The 18,877-nt window shown below is 30.9% G+C and overlaps 1 protein-coding gene across 3 annotated transcripts in view; it reads left to right on the forward strand.

Annotated features, from left to right (window-relative positions):
* The window catches only part of Manea (mannosidase endo-alpha), a 34,977-nt gene extending 17,752 nt beyond the window's left edge, over positions 1-17,225 (forward strand). For all 3 annotated transcript variants that reach the window (XM_015499417.2, XM_048810551.1, XM_015499420.2), the window contains exons 3-5: positions 2,894-3,003; positions 12,399-12,475; positions 13,503-17,225. In XM_015499417.2, the coding sequence (XP_015354903.1) occupies positions 2,894-3,003; positions 12,399-12,475; positions 13,503-14,154 (839 nt within the window). In that variant the 3' untranslated portion in view covers positions 14,155-17,225. The remainder of the gene's footprint in view (positions 1-2,893; positions 3,004-12,398; positions 12,476-13,502) is intronic.
* The last annotated feature ends 1,652 nt before the right edge of the window (positions 17,226-18,877 follow it).

The raw sequence follows: 18,877 nt of genomic DNA on the forward strand, positions 1-18,877 counted from the left end.
GCAGCTATTACCTCTTCTAACGTTGAGTTGACCTGCATTGCTTGTGGTCCTTTCTTTCCTTGTCTCTTCATACTGTTCGCGTTCCTTTCTACTTGGTGAAACTGTTGTGCTATTGAATTTTCCCCCTATATATTTATATTGGTTTTGTATAGTTGCAAAGTCTCCCTCGCAGGCACGGGCGGCGGCTCTGCCCCTCCTCCAATTGGGGCAATGTGCCTACCACGCCGGCAGGCTGCTGGGCCTGCTCTGCCGGTCGGTAGCAGTTCCGCCTACCTTGCAGGCACGGGCGGCGGCTCTGTCCCTCTGCGGGCCACTAGGCTTGTTCTGTCGGTGGTCGCAGTTCTGCCTACTTTGCAGGCGCAGGCAGTGGCACTGCCTCTCTGCAGGCCTCTGGGGCTGTTCTGCCGGTGGGTCGCAGGTTCGCCTACCTTGCAGGCGCGGGGGTGGGCGGCTCTACCCTTCCTCAGGCCACTGGGCCTGTTCTGTCTGTCGGTTGCAGGTCTGGCCTGTCCTGTTGGTGGTCACAGTTCCGTCTACCTTGCCGGCGCAGGGGGAGGGGGCGGCTCTGCCTCTCAGCAGGCCGCTGCGCCTGTTCTGCCGGTGGGTCGCAGGCCCGCCTACCTTGCAGGAGTGATTGGAAGCTCTGAATTTTTATCTTTTAAACTATGAAGATAGTTGTTTTAAATATCTGTAATGCTGATATCTTAAGTTTTTCATGTTAATTTCTATTGACTTTTGGTTTTTGTTGATTCTTATATTTGATGCTTTATTTCCTTGTGCTCTTTATTATTTGTTAATGCATTACTATTTTTTATTCTTTAAAAAAATTCTTTTCACAGTAATTTGAAACTCTGTTTTTGCCTGGCAATTATTGAGAATACCAAGTCATGACTCATCTTAATTTGAGTTTAAAGATATAGAACTACATAAGCATTGTGAACCTGAAATGTAATTCCCCTGACTTTGAGAACCAGTTTGCTTCTGTTATCTGTGCTTGGGACAAACTGGCCTCCTTGCTAATTTACCTCCCTGGCTTTCCATTCACCCTTCAGTTTGCCTAGGTAGTTCTTCCTTCAGTTTCTCAGCTTTAAGAAATTATTGTTACTCATGTTTTACCTAGTAATTTTGGTTGTTTTCATGGGAGTATTGGTTAACTTTTACACCATTTTTAGAAATTATTCCACTGTCATTAGAAACAGGAACCTTGTTTAATTTTTAATTTTATGGAAGAATGCTTTGCTCATAATTTTAACATGCTTTGTGGCATAATCTTTCTATTGTGTGATCTTTATTATTTTTTTCATGTTCTTTTTCATTTTTTATCTTTTGTAAATTTTTTTTAATAGGCCACATGTTGGAAGTTTTTTACTGTCACTCTTTATTGATGGTATTACTAATGGGGCTAGTAGGCAGCTCAAATATTTGAACAGTTTTTCCCTACATTTTTCTCACAAACATCCTTTTCTAGATTGTGATTCCCTCTTTGGCTAGTCAGAGCTTTCCTGCAATACCATATGGTTTAGTTTCCCTTTTCTGACTTTCATTTCCTTGCTATTTGTAGTTTCAGAAAGGACAGAAGACATAGACTTTTTTTTTTTTTTTTGGTCCACTTTGAAGAAAATACTATTCTGTTCCTCTAATGGAACTTCTTTTTTACATAGTACTTATACTGTAATTCAAATCTTTAAATTTAGCTTTCTCATATTTTCCAAACATTCATTTCCTAATTTCCACAAACTTCTCTTTTACTACTATTACTTTTGACTCCCTGTATTAAAAAGTCTATTGATTGATTAAATAATCAGTGTCATCTTTCTAATAGCCTCACATTACTTTATATGTGAAGCTTTGGATAAGTTGATCTTAAATATTCCCTCTATACTTAGTGATTTCTGTGCAAACTGATATTTCTAACAGTTTGTAATTTATCAGTGCAAAATGAATCAGGTACTACAGGGAGAAATTATAATTATTTTTCTTTTTTTAAAATCTGCTGTTAACAGATAATATAAACACAAAACCTAGCATGTGAATGTTTATAGAAGCTGTATTCATAATTGCCCAGAATTGGAAGCAACCAAGATGCCCTTCAATAGGTAAATGGATAAGCATCCATTTGATGGATATTATGCAGTAGTAAAAGGAAATTAGCTATCAAGCCATGAAAAGACATGAAGAAAACTAAAATGCAAATTGCTAAGTGAATGAAGCCATTTGGGGAAAGCTACATATTTTATGATTTCAACTATATGACATTGTAGAAAAGGCAAAATTATAGACAGTGTTAAAAGTTCAATTATTGCCCTGAGTGAAAGGAAGATGGAGGAGGAATAAATAGGCGGAGTACAGGAGATTTATAGTAAAATTAATTTGTCTGATACTATAATGGTGAGCATGTGACATTATACATTTGTCAAGATGTGTAGAATTGTACAAACAGTGAATCCTAATATAAACTATGGTGTTTTGTTAAAAATGACGTGTCAGTATTAGTTTATTAGTTATTACAAATGTATCACAATAATGTAAGATGCTAAGTAGGAAAACTGGGGAGGGGATATTGGAGGCTGGTAGCAGGTGAGCACTTTGTACTTTTTGTTTTATTTTCCTGTAAACCTTAAACTTATTCTGAAAACAAAAGTGTATTAATTAAAAACATTGATATTAAAAAGAATTTGTTGATAAAGAGTTCATAAATATTGGCTAAACAAACTAACATATTATGTGGCCTAAAGAAAGTAATGAGCTCTTTTGAATATGTTTCTTTTTTATTGTTAACTATCCTTTCATACTGTTAACTATTAGAAACTTATTCTGCCTTTTTTAGACTACTTGCAATCATCTTGTTTCCTGTTTTTTTTTTTTTTTTCTCCTCCTCCTTTTTTTCTATTAGGTGTACTAGCTCTATCTTGGTACCCACCTGATTCAAGTGATGAGAATGGAGAAGCTACTGATAACTTGGTACCAACTATTTTGGATAAAGCTCATAAATATAATCTGAAGGTATTTAATTTATTTTCAAGATATACGTAAATTATCTTTTGTACAAGAAGATAGTAAAGCAATTTTTGGAGTGATAATTTAATTAAGAACTTAATATGCATGAAAGTAATGATTGAGAATTTTTTAAAATATTACTGCTTCATAAAAAAATTTCTATTTAAGTTTCAATCATTGTACAAATTATAATAATTTAAAGATCTCTTGCTAATTTTCTAGTCATGTTTTATGTAAATCTTTGGTTATTTCAGCAGAAAGAGGACAGAAAGGTTCTTTTTAAAGATAATGCAGAAATTGTAGATGATTTATATGTAAAGGTATAGATGTCAAAAAGCTAAAAAAAGTATTATTAATCATATGACTTTACATCTTTATAAAGTAGTTATAAAATAAATTACTGCTCAAATATTTTCCTAAATCTGATTTTTTCTTAAGGTCTGTTTAATATGCATAAACACACAATCCTGTATACATTTAGAACAGGTGAAAGATGGAAGACAGCTGTTGGTGTAAATGTATTCTACTCAAATATTAAGGTATATCCAAATGAGGGAAAGTTTTTCACAAGGTAGGATATTACTTATTTTAGAAATTAATTAGTTATGGAAACAAAAATGAGTGATGATTAAAGAGATTTAAATAGAAATTACAAGAGGAAATTTTTTTACTGAATAACAAGAAAGTAAGCATTATTTTAAAATTCAAGTATAATTAATTTGTGTATAGGTAGCAACATTAATTATAATATTCACAAAATTATAGTCCTAGAATCTATATTTTCTAACCACTTTCAAAATAACTTAAAGTTGATTAAAGTAAAACTATTTTAAAAATACAAAATTGTATAAAATTTAAATAGTACCTGCTGTAAACAAAAAATCAAACTTTCATTGAAGATGTTATAAAAAAGATAATAAAGATTATTTCATAATCAATATCAATGGGACATGGCTAATTAAATTAAATAGAAGATAGAACAATAATGATGATATGAAAAATTAATTAAAACGGAATTATGGCACACTCCTATAATTTTAGCTATTCATCAGGATGAAATACAAGGATTGGAAGTTCAAGGCCAGCCTGGGCAACATAAGGAGACCTTCTTAAAATAATAATACTAATTAAATAAGATCCAAATCTTTAAAATCAGTATCCTACATAGATTCATTATAATTGTTTCCATGTTGGGGAGAGAGGGAATAGGTGAACCACTTGTAAGTTGAAAAATGAATTTTTAAAAATGGAGAAAACATAATATCAAAAATTAGAAGGTAATATACTTATAGGTATAAAAGAAAGTTTTAAATTATATATTGGAATTTTTGAAATTCGGAAGAAATTGATGTTTTTGGAAAATGCCCAAGGTTTTGTCTTCTTTTTTTTTTTTTTTTCTGGATTTTTAAATTTTGTACAAGAAAGAGGTTTAAAAAATTCTAAATTAATTTTCCTAGTAAATAATGTAAAAGTTAGTTAAATAAATGCCTTCCCCAAAGCACTAGATTTTCTTATTGGTTATTGATTCTTTTGATATTGAAGTATTGATATTGTAAAGTGTACTATTTATGCATAAAAAATTGCCCAGAACTTGGTAGCTTAAAACAATACACATTTATTATCTCTCACATTTTCTAAGGGTGAAGAATCGGAAAGTGTGTTAACTAGGTTGTTCAGTTCAGGATCTCTCAAGGTTACAGGCCAGTTGTTGGTTGGTGTTATTATCAGTGGAGACTGGAGCATCCACTTATAAACTTTCTCTTATAGTAGTTGACAGCAGTCAGTTCCTTCCAGCTGAAGTACACGAGGGGTTTTAAGTTTTCCTCTTCGTACACCTCTTCACAAGACTACTAGAGTCACTTTAAGACATGGCATCTGGATTCTCCAGAATACGTTGAATGATTTGACAGAAAGAGGGTACAATATAGAAGTTACACTCTTTGTTGTTGTTGTCATTGATCTAAGTTTGGAAATGATGTATTATCACTTTTGCCCTTTACTATTTGTTTGTATATTTATAAACCAGTTCTGTCATAATATGGGAAGGATTACGAAGGTTGTAAATACCAGGAGATGAGGGTCAATGTGGGCTACCTTTGGGATGCAATCTCAGAAAACTTTCTAATTTATTGTATAAAGTTTACACAATCCTTTTTCAGAACTCAACAAAAATAGTACAAAAAAGAGACTTCTAGATTGATCTAATAAAAATTCCTAAAGAAAATTTGGGTGAAAGTGTTTAATATATTAGCGTGATCTAAGAATGGTTCCAAGAATATGAAATCCAATTTCAAATCTGTATTCAAACCTGGCTTTAGATTTATATACAACTCTTGTGTCTTAGTTCCTTCATCTCCTAAATAGAAATAGTTATAGAACCTACCTTATTGAGTGGTAAGAAGAATTCATAAGGTAATACATGTAAAATCTCTGAGGTTAGTATCTGACACAAAATAAGCAATCTATAAGTGTTATTAAATAAAATTTCATTGACTATTTAAAGAAGATAAAACAGGATCATCTTAATGGATACTGTAAATTCAAGGCAATAACTCCTTGATAATAATGGTCTATAAAATTCTCAATAAGCAAAATTCTTTAACTTGGCAAAGGATATCTTTAATAACTGATATCAATAATTTTACCTATGGGAAAAGAGTAGCATCATGAAAATTACCTAGACACTATTAGAAATACTTTAACTGACCTAGGTGTCCTTCAACAGATGAATGGGTAAAGATAAGGAGATATATATATATATATATATATATATATATATATATTATATGAATTTCATGTAACCCCATATATATATATATAAAATACACACACACACAGGAATATTATATTATTCATCCACAAAGAAGAATGAAATTATGGCATTTTCTGGTAATTGAATGGAACCGGAGACTATCATGCTTCATGAAATAAGCCAATCCCCAAAAGACAAAGCCTGAATATTCTTTCTGAAATGCAGATGCTAACACACAATAACAGGGAAGAGGGTAGAATAGAAGTTCATTGGATTAGAAAAAGGGGAATGAAGGGAAGGGAGGAGGATGGGACTAGGAAAGACAGAATCAAACATAATTTTTCTGTTTGTATATTAATACACTACCAGTGAAACTCCACATCATATATAATCACAAGAATGGGATCCTAATTAGAATAAGTTTTACTCCATGTATGTATAATAAGTCAAAATATACTCTACTATCATGTGTATCTAAAAAGAACAAATCTTAAAAAAAATATTTTAAATAATAATGATTTCAGTAAGGTGGCTGGTGCCAAAAAGTGTACAATTCAATAGGATTCCTAAATTATGGAAGAAAATTGAAAAAATTACATTGAAGATAAAATCAGTAGATATACAAAAAAATCTTCAGTACTTTATTGAGGGAAATATAGAATCTGCATAAATGAATAAACATGAATTTGATGAGAAATTATACAAGTTTATAAATATCTTTGATTCAAGTAAGACTTTAAAAGAATGGTAAATGAAGGAAAATTGTCTTCCAGATAACAAAATGTATTATAAAATGGCAGGAATTAAAGAGTATGACATTTGCCTCAGTATGGAGAAAGAATTCAATGAAACAATACAAAAAAGGCACAAGTCATGTCATGTGGTAACCTAATAATGTAATTTAAGAAGCACTTAAAAGCAATATAAAACTAATGCTTATTCTTGCTCTTGTGCTCATCATACCATTTTTTCCTCCTTTTTCTTTCTTTTTTTTTAATATCATCTACTCTGTTCTTTGTATTTGGGCAGTAATATTTCATGTCTGATACTTCTTACTTTTCTTCAGGTTGCTCATATTTCTTCAAGTTTATTCTTGTTCAGTTCAGTGTGTTTGCAAATCTTAATGAAAATGTGCAGTGGAGTGGCTTTTAACAAGGGACCCTTCACTTTGAGTTTTCACATTACTAAATTTGTTGAGGTTTTTTTAACCTGGTCTCTAACTTCTTAGAGTTCATATACCCTAATTGAGCATAGACTGGTTTGTCCAAAACTTGTCATTGAATTGTGTAAAAGATTATTTGAATCACAGTCAATTTTTTTTTCAAAATAAATATATGAAAATTTAGTTTTGTTTTAATTTTCTTTTTGCAATTTAAAAATTCAGTAGTTATTAGGGAACAGAAGTGGAATTCTAGGGAGACAGAAATAGCTAAATAGGCACACATTGTATTGTATACTTTTTCATAAAGCTGCTTCCTCTTAAATTTAAAGTCCTGAAACTTAGGATAGCATCTCTCAAATAAGCTGACTAGGAAAGTTGTCACCTGCTGTGTCTCTCAGTGCCATTTAGTGAGTTTTCATTGCTATCTGAAATCTGCAGGTTCTGATACCATCTCTGAGACTGGATAAATTATTGATGTCACTTCTACAAAACAAATTCAAGGGCCACTCTTCTGATCAGTCCCTGAAATAGTCCTAGGAAATGAGAGCTCAAGAAACTGTTTTTATACTTTCAGGTGGTTTTTAAAATGTGTTGGGGGCTGTGAATGAATTATGAGTTTGTTTGAGCCATCTCAAGGCAGGTGCGTTGCTTTTCTGAGAACTCTTGTGTGAAATTCCCTCAATTTGAGACTGCTAAGATTATGCTGACACCATGTCCATTAGCTCAGACAGCCTTAGGTTCAAATGCAGCTGTCTGGCAGTAGAGGTGAGCTCAACCTGTTAAGCCCCAACCAAGTTGTCTTTGCCATGTTTTTCCTGTTTTCCTCAGGAAGTTCTTCACTCTTAATCCCATTGGCCTTCCTCCCCATTTAAATAAAGGGATTGTGCTCCATTCTGTTATTAGATCTAGTCTCCAAAAGAGCTGGATCTTCCCTAAATATTTGCTAGAACAGGGGCTTTAGCACTTGTAATTGTAATTCAGTAAGCTGATTTTGAAAAGAATATAAAAATCAGAGTAGGATTGTTTCTACTCACAATATCCTCCCTATCCTACACCATGAAGAATAATATATCAGTGAACCAGTTTTTTTTTAGTGAGAAATGATAAAATTTTTAATTCCTGTTGATAAATAAGTAAAATTAGGAATAAAAGTGAAAATTGTTATATTTTTTCTTTTATTAATTAATATTAAATTGATTGTAATTTATGGGAAGTCATCATCTGTATTGTTTACCTTACAATTTGAAGTGGCCTACAAGATAGTTTTATTAGTCATAATCAGGTTTTCTAGATTAATGTATAATCGTTTGGGGGTAGAAAATTTAAATCTCTTCACAGTACATTTAAAAGTATTTTTTTTAAGAGAGAGAGAGAGAGAGAGTTTTTTAATATTTATTTTTCAGTTTTCGGTGGACACAACATCTTTATTTTATGTGGTGCTGAGGACTGAACCTAGCACCCCGCGCATGCCAGACTAGCGCATTACCGCTTGAGCCACATCCCCAGCCAAAAGCATTTTAATTACTGCTTTCTACTATTATTATAGAGACTTAAGATATAAATAGCATAAGCACTATGAAAGTTATTGTTCTATATCACTATTAGATATTACTTTGTCAATAATTTGTTATAATAGTACAGGTTAATTGGACATTTATAGAAAGATATCAATCTTGCTTATCATTTCAAATGATTCTCTATTTCCTTGATCTATTATATTTATTTTTTACCCTCAATTTCATCTCTGATCTTAATTATTTAATTATTTCCTGTATTCTACTGATTTTGAAATTAGTTTGTTCTTCTTTTCCTAGGGATTTGAAGTGTAATATTAGATTATTTATTTTGGAGCTTTCTGGGTTTTTTTTTTTTTTTAAATGTAGGAATTGAATGCTTTAAATTTCCTCTTAGAATTGCCTTCGTACTGCCCGAGATATTTTGTTATGTTCTCTTTTTGATCTAATTCGTTGCCAAGAATCTTTTCATTTCTCCTTAGATTTCTTCTAAAACCCATTCCTCCTTCAAAAGCATTTTATTTAATCTACAAGTATTAAAATGATTTCTACTTCTTTATCTTCTTATTGATTTCTAATTCCATTCATTATGATCTGATAGAATGCAAGGATTAATATCTGTGTTTTTGTTGTTTGTTTATTAAGATCTGTTTTCTGTCCAAAAATATGATCTAGATTAGAGAAAATTCCATGTGCCATGGAGAAAAAAGTAATTCAGTTGTTACAGATGAAATATTCTATGGATGTTTGTGAGGTCCATTTGATTAACAGTATTTTTTAGTCTGAGGTATCTTAATTTATGTCTTGTGAGGGGGTGTGTTGAAATCACCCAGTATTATTGTATAGTGGTCTCTTTATTTCTTTATATTGAAAAGGGTTTGTTTTGTGTACATAGGTGCATAAATACTTGAGCCATAATTATTTACAATTATTATATCTCATTATTGAATGATTCTCTTATCTGGTATGCATTGACCTTCTTTGTCTCTTCTAACTAATTTTAACTTGATATCTACATTGTCTAAGAGTAGCTACCCCTTCTTGTGCTTGGTCTACATTTCCATGGTGTATCCTTTTTCATCTTTTCATCTTTAACCTGTTTATGTCTTTGCCTGAAAATTAAGTCTCTTATAAACAACATATGTTTGTGTCTTATTTTTTAATGCTTTCTTCCCATATGTATCTTTTGACTAGAGAGTTTAGATCATTTACATTCAATATTATTATAGAGACATGAGTTTTATTTCCTGCCAATTTGATATATTCTAATGCTTAAATCTCCAATAATTAATCTGAGAGAGAAATCAGGAAAATTACCCCAATCACAATAACCTAAAGAAAGAAATCCTTGGGAATAAATGTAACCAAAGAGGTAAAAGACTCTACAATGACAACTGTAGAACACCGAAGAAAGAAATTAAAGAAGACCTTAGAAGATAGAATGACCTTACATGTTCTTGACAGAATTAATATTGTCAAAATGGCTATACTATCAAAAGCAATACACAGATTCGATACAATGCCCATCAAAATACAATAACATTCTTCACAGAACTAGATAAAAGCATTCCAAAAATTAATTTAGAAGAATAAGAATTAGAATAGCCAAAGTAATCCTGAGCAAGAAGAGTGATGGTGGAAACATCACAGTACCTAATCACAAATTATACTATAGAGCTATAGTAACAAAAATAGCATGGTATCAGCATAAAAACTGATAGGAATACCAGTGGACTACAAGAGAAGACAGTCAAGTCTACAAGGATACAGTCATGAGATACTTAACAGAGGTGCCAAAGATATATGTTTGGGAAATAACATTTTTTTAAAAAATGGCTGGAAAGTTGGATGTTCTTACATATAAGAATGAAACTATATCCCTATCTCACCCGGCATAAAAATCAACTCAAAACAGTTCAAAGATCTAGAAATTAGACCAGGTACTTTGCAATTGCTGGAAAAAAACATAGGGTCAACACTTAATATATTGGCACTAACTTCCTTAACAAGACCCCTGAAGTAAAGTTCTAGAAGTAAAATTAGTAAATGAGACATCATCAAATTAAAAAGCTGCTTCATGGCAAGGGAAATGAGCATGAAAAGAGAGACTACAGAATGGGAGAATATCTTTCCCAGTTTCTCCTCTGTCAGAGGAATAATACCCAGAATATACGAAGGACTCAAAAAACTTAACTCCAAAAAATAAAATAACCCAATCAATAAATGGACAAAAGAACTAAACAGTAACTTCTCAAAAGAAGCAATATAAATGATCAACAAATCAATGATAAAATGTTCAATATTCCTAATAGGGAAATGCAAATCAGAACTACATTGGGATGTTGTCTCACTCCAGTTAGAATGGAAGTCATTAAGAATATAATAATGAATGCTGGCATGAATGTGAGAAAAAAGTTATACATTGTTAGTGGAACTGCAAATTACTACAACCACTGTGAGAAGCAACATGAAGTTTCCTCAAAAGAGAATAGTAGGAGTGGAACTTCCATATGACCCACTTATCCCATGCCTTGGTATTATCCTGAAGAATGAAATCAGCATAAATTATATTGATACAGGCATATCAGTATTTATAGCAGCACAATTCACAATAGCCAAGTTGGGGAACCAGCCCACAATAGTGGCATTTGCTGGTAAATGGATGGAACTGGAGACTATCATGCTAAGTGAAATAAGCCAGAATCAGAAAATTAAGGGTCAAATGTTTTATCTAATATTCAGAAAGTAGACAAACTAAGGAAAAATACAGATCAACAGAGTAGAGAAGGGATGGGCAGTGGGAAAAGGGAGGAACAGTGGAGTGAGTTTAGTGAAAATATGATATATACATATATACACACACACACACACACAAACACATACATATACATACACACACATGCAAATATAGTGAATTTCACCTTTGTGTATATCTATCAAACACGAATTTTTTTAAAAAAAATACCTATAAAGAAATAGAAGGCAGACCAAAGAGTAGAGGAATGGGAACAGGAAGAGAGTAGGAAAGGGAAGAGGAAGTACTTGGGACTGAAGTAGAGATAATTATATTCCATCATGAGCCCCACTTTCATGAATAACTATAATCCACTAGGAAAAACATTTAAAAATATGTATCTTAATATTGAATGTGTGCCTATATATTTCATGTACAATGTAAAGATATATTTCTATGTTATACATTTTTATAAGATATTTTAATAAAGTATTGTACAGTGTTTGACGTGTTTCATAAAATATTTGCACACTAAATTCAGTTCTGAATTCAGATTACCTATATTGCCTACTACAAACTGGATGACCCTGAGGAGTAAATATGTAGCAAAAATTGTGTAAATAACATTCCTACACTTTGACACTTGTCAACAACAAAGGAATTCTTATTACTGATATAAAAAAATCAGTTTATGATTCCCTGTAGAAAATAATGGGCTTTTTATGGCATTTGTCACCATTCGTAAACCTCAGTGTACTTAATATATTGTTTAGTAATGTAATATCTTGTTTGATAATATGTCCAGTATTTTAATGTTTAAAAATAAAAATGCATTTTAATTATATTTTATGACTAACTCCCTGAAGAACAATGGTGTACTTAAACTTTACTGATTACCTTCATTTTTGATACATTAACAGTTTTTTTCTATGTCAAACAAATTGTGAATATTACTGAACCTATATTAACTTTAAATTCCCTCATTTAGAAAATGGAGACAGTAACTACTTTATGGAACTCTGAAGGTTAACTGAAGTAATAAATATAGAGTTTCACATATTGATTAGCAGAGGAAACCCTTATTACTAAGAATTCTCTGGTTCTTCTAAGTACAAAAAATTGACCTTAATATAAGGTTATTGAATCAGTCACTTTTAAAAATATATAAAATATAATTCACTTTTATTTTTACCTTAGATAATTTTTTTTTCTGTAATTGATTTTATTTTCTTCTTTTAGGTTACTTTTCACATAGAACCATATAACAATCGAGATGATGAAAACATGTACAAAAATGTCAAGTACATTATAGACAAGTGAGTTTCTTCGATGTATATAATTACTGTTGTATTATCCTGTGATAGTTTTTATAAGAAGGCCACATTTAAATTATACTTGAGATTTGAATGGTGTATGAACTTTGAATTTTAATAAACTTAATTTAGACTATATTCACAATAAATGTCTCAAACTTTTTGAGGAACATTTCTGATTTTTTGTTCTAGTTGTTGCCAGGGAATGAACTCAGGGGTGCTTGACAACCACTGAGACACATCCCCAGCCCTATTTTGTATTTTATTTAGAAATAGGGTCTCACTGAGTTGCTTAGTGCCTCGCTTTTGTTAAACCTGGCTTTGAACTTGTGATCCTCCTGTCTCAGCCTCCCAAGCCACTGGGTTTACAGGTGTGACCCACAATGCCCAACCATTTTTGACATTTTTTACAAGTTACTTTTGCATGAATAAAGATTGCTGATTGTATTGTTTTACATTTATAAGTGATTTCTGTCATTGATTTTTAAGTTTATATTTTAAAAATCATATAAATATAGTTTTATCTTTTAAAAAAGGTTTAGATAATGTTACTTATACCAATAGACACTTACCTATTTTTTATTTCTATCTAGTATCATTAACAGGAAAGAATTTATTAAAATAGTTTCATTTTTTAAAGGATTTTACTAATAGTAATCTTTGACAGATGCCATACTCTTACAAAAGACACTTGTCAACAACAAAGGAATGCTTATTACTGATATAAAATAATCAGTTTATGATTCCCTGTAGAAAATAATGGGCTTTTTATGGCATTTGTCACCATTCGTAAACCTCAGTGTACTTAATATATTGTTTAGTAATGTAATATCTTGTTTGATAATATGTCCAGTATTTTAATGTTTAAAAATAAAAATGCATTTTAATTATATTTTTATGACTAACTCCCTGAAGAACAATGGTGTACTTAAACTGTACTGATTACCTTCATTTTTGATACATTATCAGTTTTTTCTATGTCAAACAAATCGTGAATATTAATTTTCTTTTAAATATGTTTGTGTTCTAGGTATGGAAATCACCCAGCCTTTTATAGATATAAGACAAAGACTGGAAATGCTCTTCCTATGTTTTATGTCTATGATTCCTATATCACTAAACCTGAAAAATGGGCCAATCTGTTAACCACGTCAGGGTCTCAGAGTGTTCGCAATTCTCCTTATGATGGATTATTTATTGCACTTCTCGTAGAAGAAAAACATAAATATGACATTCTTAAAAGTGGCTTTGATGGAATTTACACATATTTTGCCACAAATGGATTTACTTATGGTTCATCACATCAGAATTGGGCTAACCTAAAATACTTTTGTGATAAATACAATTTAATATTTATTCCAAGTGTGGGCCCAGGATACATAGATACCAGCATTCGTCCTTGGAACTCTCAAAACACTCGGAACCGAATCAATGGGAAGTATTATGAAGTTGCGCTTAGTGCTGCTCTTCAGACACACCCCAGTTTAATTTCTATCACCTCTTTTAATGAGTGGCATGAAGGAACTCAAATTGAAAAAGCTGTACCCAAAAGAACCAGTAATACAGTTTACCTGGATTATCGGCCTCATAAACCAAGTCTTTATCTGGAACTAACTCGCAAGTGGTCTGAAAAATACAGTAAGGATAGAACAACTTACACATCAGATCAACAGCTACATTGATTAAGGTTTAATAATTATAAGAAGCACCTCATTTCAATAAATGACTTTAGTTTTGAATTATGAAAAAAACTATAAAAATCAATATGCATTATTGCTGTTATAATTTTTACCTTTTTAAAAGAGTATTATCATTGCCACTTATTACCATATTGCACTGAGTAAATATGTAACAGAAGTTGTGTAAATAACATTCCTGTGGCATTATTTATTACATGTCTGGCTTAAACTGAAGTTTTAATTTGATGGCAGTTTTTTTTTTTCACATTAGATAAATGCTTGTGTTACAGAAATCAGTTAGCACACAGTAAATTCCTGCTTGCCTCCTGTGCATTCAGTATGTCCAAAGAAAAACAAACAAAACATGGTGTATGTGTTTCATTTCTAATTTTGACCATGATTCAATCAACTTTATTGTATTAATATTCAGACTCTGGACAACTTTCCCATAGTGATGAAATGTTTAAGTATAATATAATCACTCTTACAATTTTCCTGTGAACTTAAAATTGCTGTAAATAATAGTCTTTTTTTTTTTTTTTTAATAAGATATCTTAAGGCTAACTGTGAACCATATTGTGTTTGGAAGATTTATTTTCCACAGCACAATCTGTATCACCATTTTAAGGTCTCTGATTACTTGTAGCTTGCTTGGTGTTTTGCATCTTTAGAGTGTTTCTTATGCTGCATTCCAGATATTAGAAACTGTGGGAAATACTTTATAAAAGTAAGTGGTTGCCTCTCGATTATTAGGAAAGCATTCCTTTCCCGATTGTGTTCAATATATAGTGCCCCAAGTATTATTTTGGGGATTCTTTGCCAATCTTTAGTTACTGTTTATTATTCATGTCTCAAAATTTTATGTTAAAGACCAACTGTTAACTACGAAAGCAAAAAGTTAATACTATTATTGGATTGTTTTTAATGTTTTAAATTGTTTTTTATCATAGATAATAGAACCCAGTGGTATTCTACTACTGAGCTACACACCTGCCCCTACCCAATCCCTATTCTTTTTTTTTTTTTTTTTTTTTGGAGACAGAGTCCAAATTGCAATCCTCTTGCTTTAGTCCTCCAATTTGTAATCCTCTTGCCTCAGTCTCAGAATCCTTGGGATTATGAGCATGCATACTGGGTCCAGTTACTTATTACTTTAGATATAAAAGAAACAAATTCTTTCATATTTAAAGTAATCTCTGAAAAATACAATACTTTGAATTCTTGTACATACTGATATTCCAATTGAAAATATTATTATTTTATGGTATCTGTCAGGTTAACATACTTATGATCAGTAAGTGTCAGATTGTGACAAATTGATCAATGTGTGCTGTGTGCTAACAGGTGATCTTTTTAACTTTAAAAACAAAAGAATAATACAATGCACTCTATTATTCTACTTAATATTTGTAACTACATACAATGAAAATCTAATATATATTCTTTCATATAAATGTTACTTGTTACATATTTAATTCTACTAAGAAGAAACAGGGAAGTGCTAACAAATTTTGCATATGAATCTTCTGAGTATAAAAATATTCAGAAACAAATTAATACTGGAAGTTATAATAAAATAATCCTTCAAATAAAAAAGATTTTTTGAAGTAAAATTTCATATTTCTGAGAAAATGCATCATTAATGTTAAATTTATTTATAACTTAAAAGTTGTTATTTCCCAAAGAATAATCAGGCCACAGAAAATTAGATTCTCTGAGGAAATTATAAGAATGAATCACTATAATGATATTTTAATACAACCAAGCATCTTCAGAGCGATTAGTCATACAAATGTAACCTGTTGATTTTTTCCTTCATATCCAATTAACTACTATATATTATTATAAAGGTAAATTATAACATATATATTAATCTTTTATAATATATCATGTTTTATTAAAATTTTTTGGAGAAATAGCTGCTACAGAGGAAATTTCTCCGTTTCTTACATTGTATCTTTGAAGCCTCCATGACAAAAATTATGAACTTTGTTAAATAGTTGAGATTAAGAGAACATATGTAAAAATATTATCAACACATTCCCAAAAGGGATACCACCACTCTAAATACCTTCTTCCCACTGCAGACATAGATAATTCATGCTTTACCTCTATGCTTTGTTGTAATTTCCCAACACCTTCCTCCAACCGGAGAGTAGCAGTTAGATTTCAAAGAACAATAAAATATATTCTGTCTTCATTGTAAAAGTTATTCTCAATGCCAAAAACTGTTGAAGTATTTTTTTCATAATGGCTCATTTATAATTATCTGAATATTCCTCTGTATCCATGGGTTTTACATCTGCAGATTTATCCATCTGTTGGTTGAAAATATTCAGGGAAAAAGTTGCATATGTAGTGAATATATAATTTTTTTCTTATTATTATCCCCTGAATAATACAATCTACCAATTATTGGTGTACCATTTACATTGTATTAGGTATTATAAATAACCAAGAAATGCTTTAAAATACACAGAAGTAAGTGTGTAGGTTATATGCAAATACTATATACCTTTTTATATTAGGGACTCCAGCATTCACAGATTTGCTATTCATTGGGGGTCCTGCAATGAATCCCCCATGGATGCCAAGGGGTGACTGTATTTTAAATTGTTTCTAATAATTTTGTTAGTTCTTAAGGATGAATGCTTTCATAGTCTTCCTCAGGTATCCATTACAATTCCCTTTGCCATTTGATTTTAATAGAATTCAGATTATAATGATCCCAATAAATAAAAGCAAAAAATTGATTTCTTGTTTTAAAAACTATGTGTTCAAATTTGATAAGCTAAAATAACCTTTAAAACACAAAGTGATATATGTAATACATGAATCATAAAGAATTCTTTTATAAGATATAGTTTTTTATGATTTAGTCACTTAGTTTGATTATATAGACACCAAATATTTTATTGCCCCTTTTAAGGACTAATGTTGTCAAAAACTGCTGTTATTAATGTTTATCTAAGTTGTGTGTTACTTTTTTGTTTTAAGATGGTATGATTTGAGAAACAACTATTTTCTTATATGGAATAGATAATTTTCACCTAATAAAAGCGTACATGAAAATATTTTGTTGTATATTAAAATGTATTCATTTTTATTTATGAAATGTTTTGATTTCTTATTAATAGATGATAGGTAGTATTGTCAACATTCACATATTCACATAAAAGATTTTCTTTTTAATTTTGGAAGACGTTTTTCCACTTTTTTTTCCTGCTTCAGGTAAAATCATGATTAACTCTAACGTTTATTGAAAAACTTATCTCATAAAACAGCAAAGTCACCAGAGAATCTACCAATTCATCACCATGTGCTTTCTTAGAGTGATCAGTTATTAAGTAGGCATAATGACTCTTCCAAAACTCTACAATGCCTATAGAAACAATCCTTAACTATTTATATCAAAATTTTGTAGCAATTTTAAATCAGATTGCTTTCTTGATTTATTTTTCAGGTAACTTGCTATTGATGAATACAGAAACACTAGTGAATCTGTATGTTAATATTGTACTCTGCAACTTTGAAGAATTTTAAAAATTGTTTTTCTAATGCTTTTTTGTGTGTGGAATCTTCAGCGTTTACTATATTTAAGATTATGTCATCTGGAAACAATGACAATTTGACTTTCTCCTTTTCAATTTGAATATCTATTGATTTCTCATTTCTGATTGCTCTGGCTACGATATCTTGTACTGTGTTGAATAAAAGTAGGGTAAATGGAAAATTTTGAATTAAAGTCAAACACTCTCATACTACAGTGCCATAAAAGAATATTTTCTTAAAGACCAGCAAAATTTTATTTATTCACATAAATATATACCATCTCCAAATGATAAATGGACCTAGTCACATGCAAAAGAGCTTTATGGTACAGAGCATTCCTTTTTAAAAAAACAATGTACTCCAAATTAAATTTATCATTCCTTTGTTATATAGCTACTTAAAAGCTGAATTGTCAGTTTAGGGCAGTGTTTTTTTTTTTTTTTCCTTAAGAATTGAGGTACTACTTTGCCTTCATTATTTATAGATACTTATTCATCTTTAGTCAAGGTTAGATGAAAAATATTTTGTTTGTACATAATAAATTTGTATTTATTGAATGTGGCTCTTCTATAAATCTTTTTTTTTTTTCAGTACTACAAATGGAACCGAGTGTTTCATGCATAATGAGCTCTATCACTATGCTATGTCTCTAGCCCCTTTTTAAATTTTATATGGAGATGGTAGCTGGGATTACAAGGATGAGTCACCACATGTGGCCTATATATTATACCTTGATTCCCCAAATTTATAATAACCACATTCCAGAATATTAAGTTATTAATAGTATAATGGAGCTGCCTAAAAGTGAGCATGATCACACATGCCTGTCCCAGGTATTCAGGAAGCTAGGCAGGAGGACTGCAATTTCCAAGCCAGCCTGAGAAATTTAGTGAGACCCTGTCTCAAAAAAATTTTAAAAATGGTTGAAAATGTAATTCAGTGGTTGAGCACTTTTCTAGCATGTGCAAGGTGATAGGTTCCATCCCAGTACCACAAAAAACAAAAGTAAATACATATACATAAACATAAAATGGAGCTGTAAAAAGCCAACTGCAAATATGATTGCAAAATTCTTAAATATGCCTTTGTTGTAATATTTATTCAATTAAATGATTGAACATTACTCTCTCATCTTTTTAAATATTTTACAAAAAATATTTAGTGACAATGATTA

Source organism: Marmota marmota, unplaced genomic scaffold (assembly GCF_001458135.2).
Source record: "Marmota marmota marmota unplaced genomic scaffold, marMar, whole genome shotgun sequence".
Classification (NCBI taxonomy): Eukaryota; Metazoa; Chordata; class Mammalia; order Rodentia; family Sciuridae; genus Marmota; species Marmota marmota.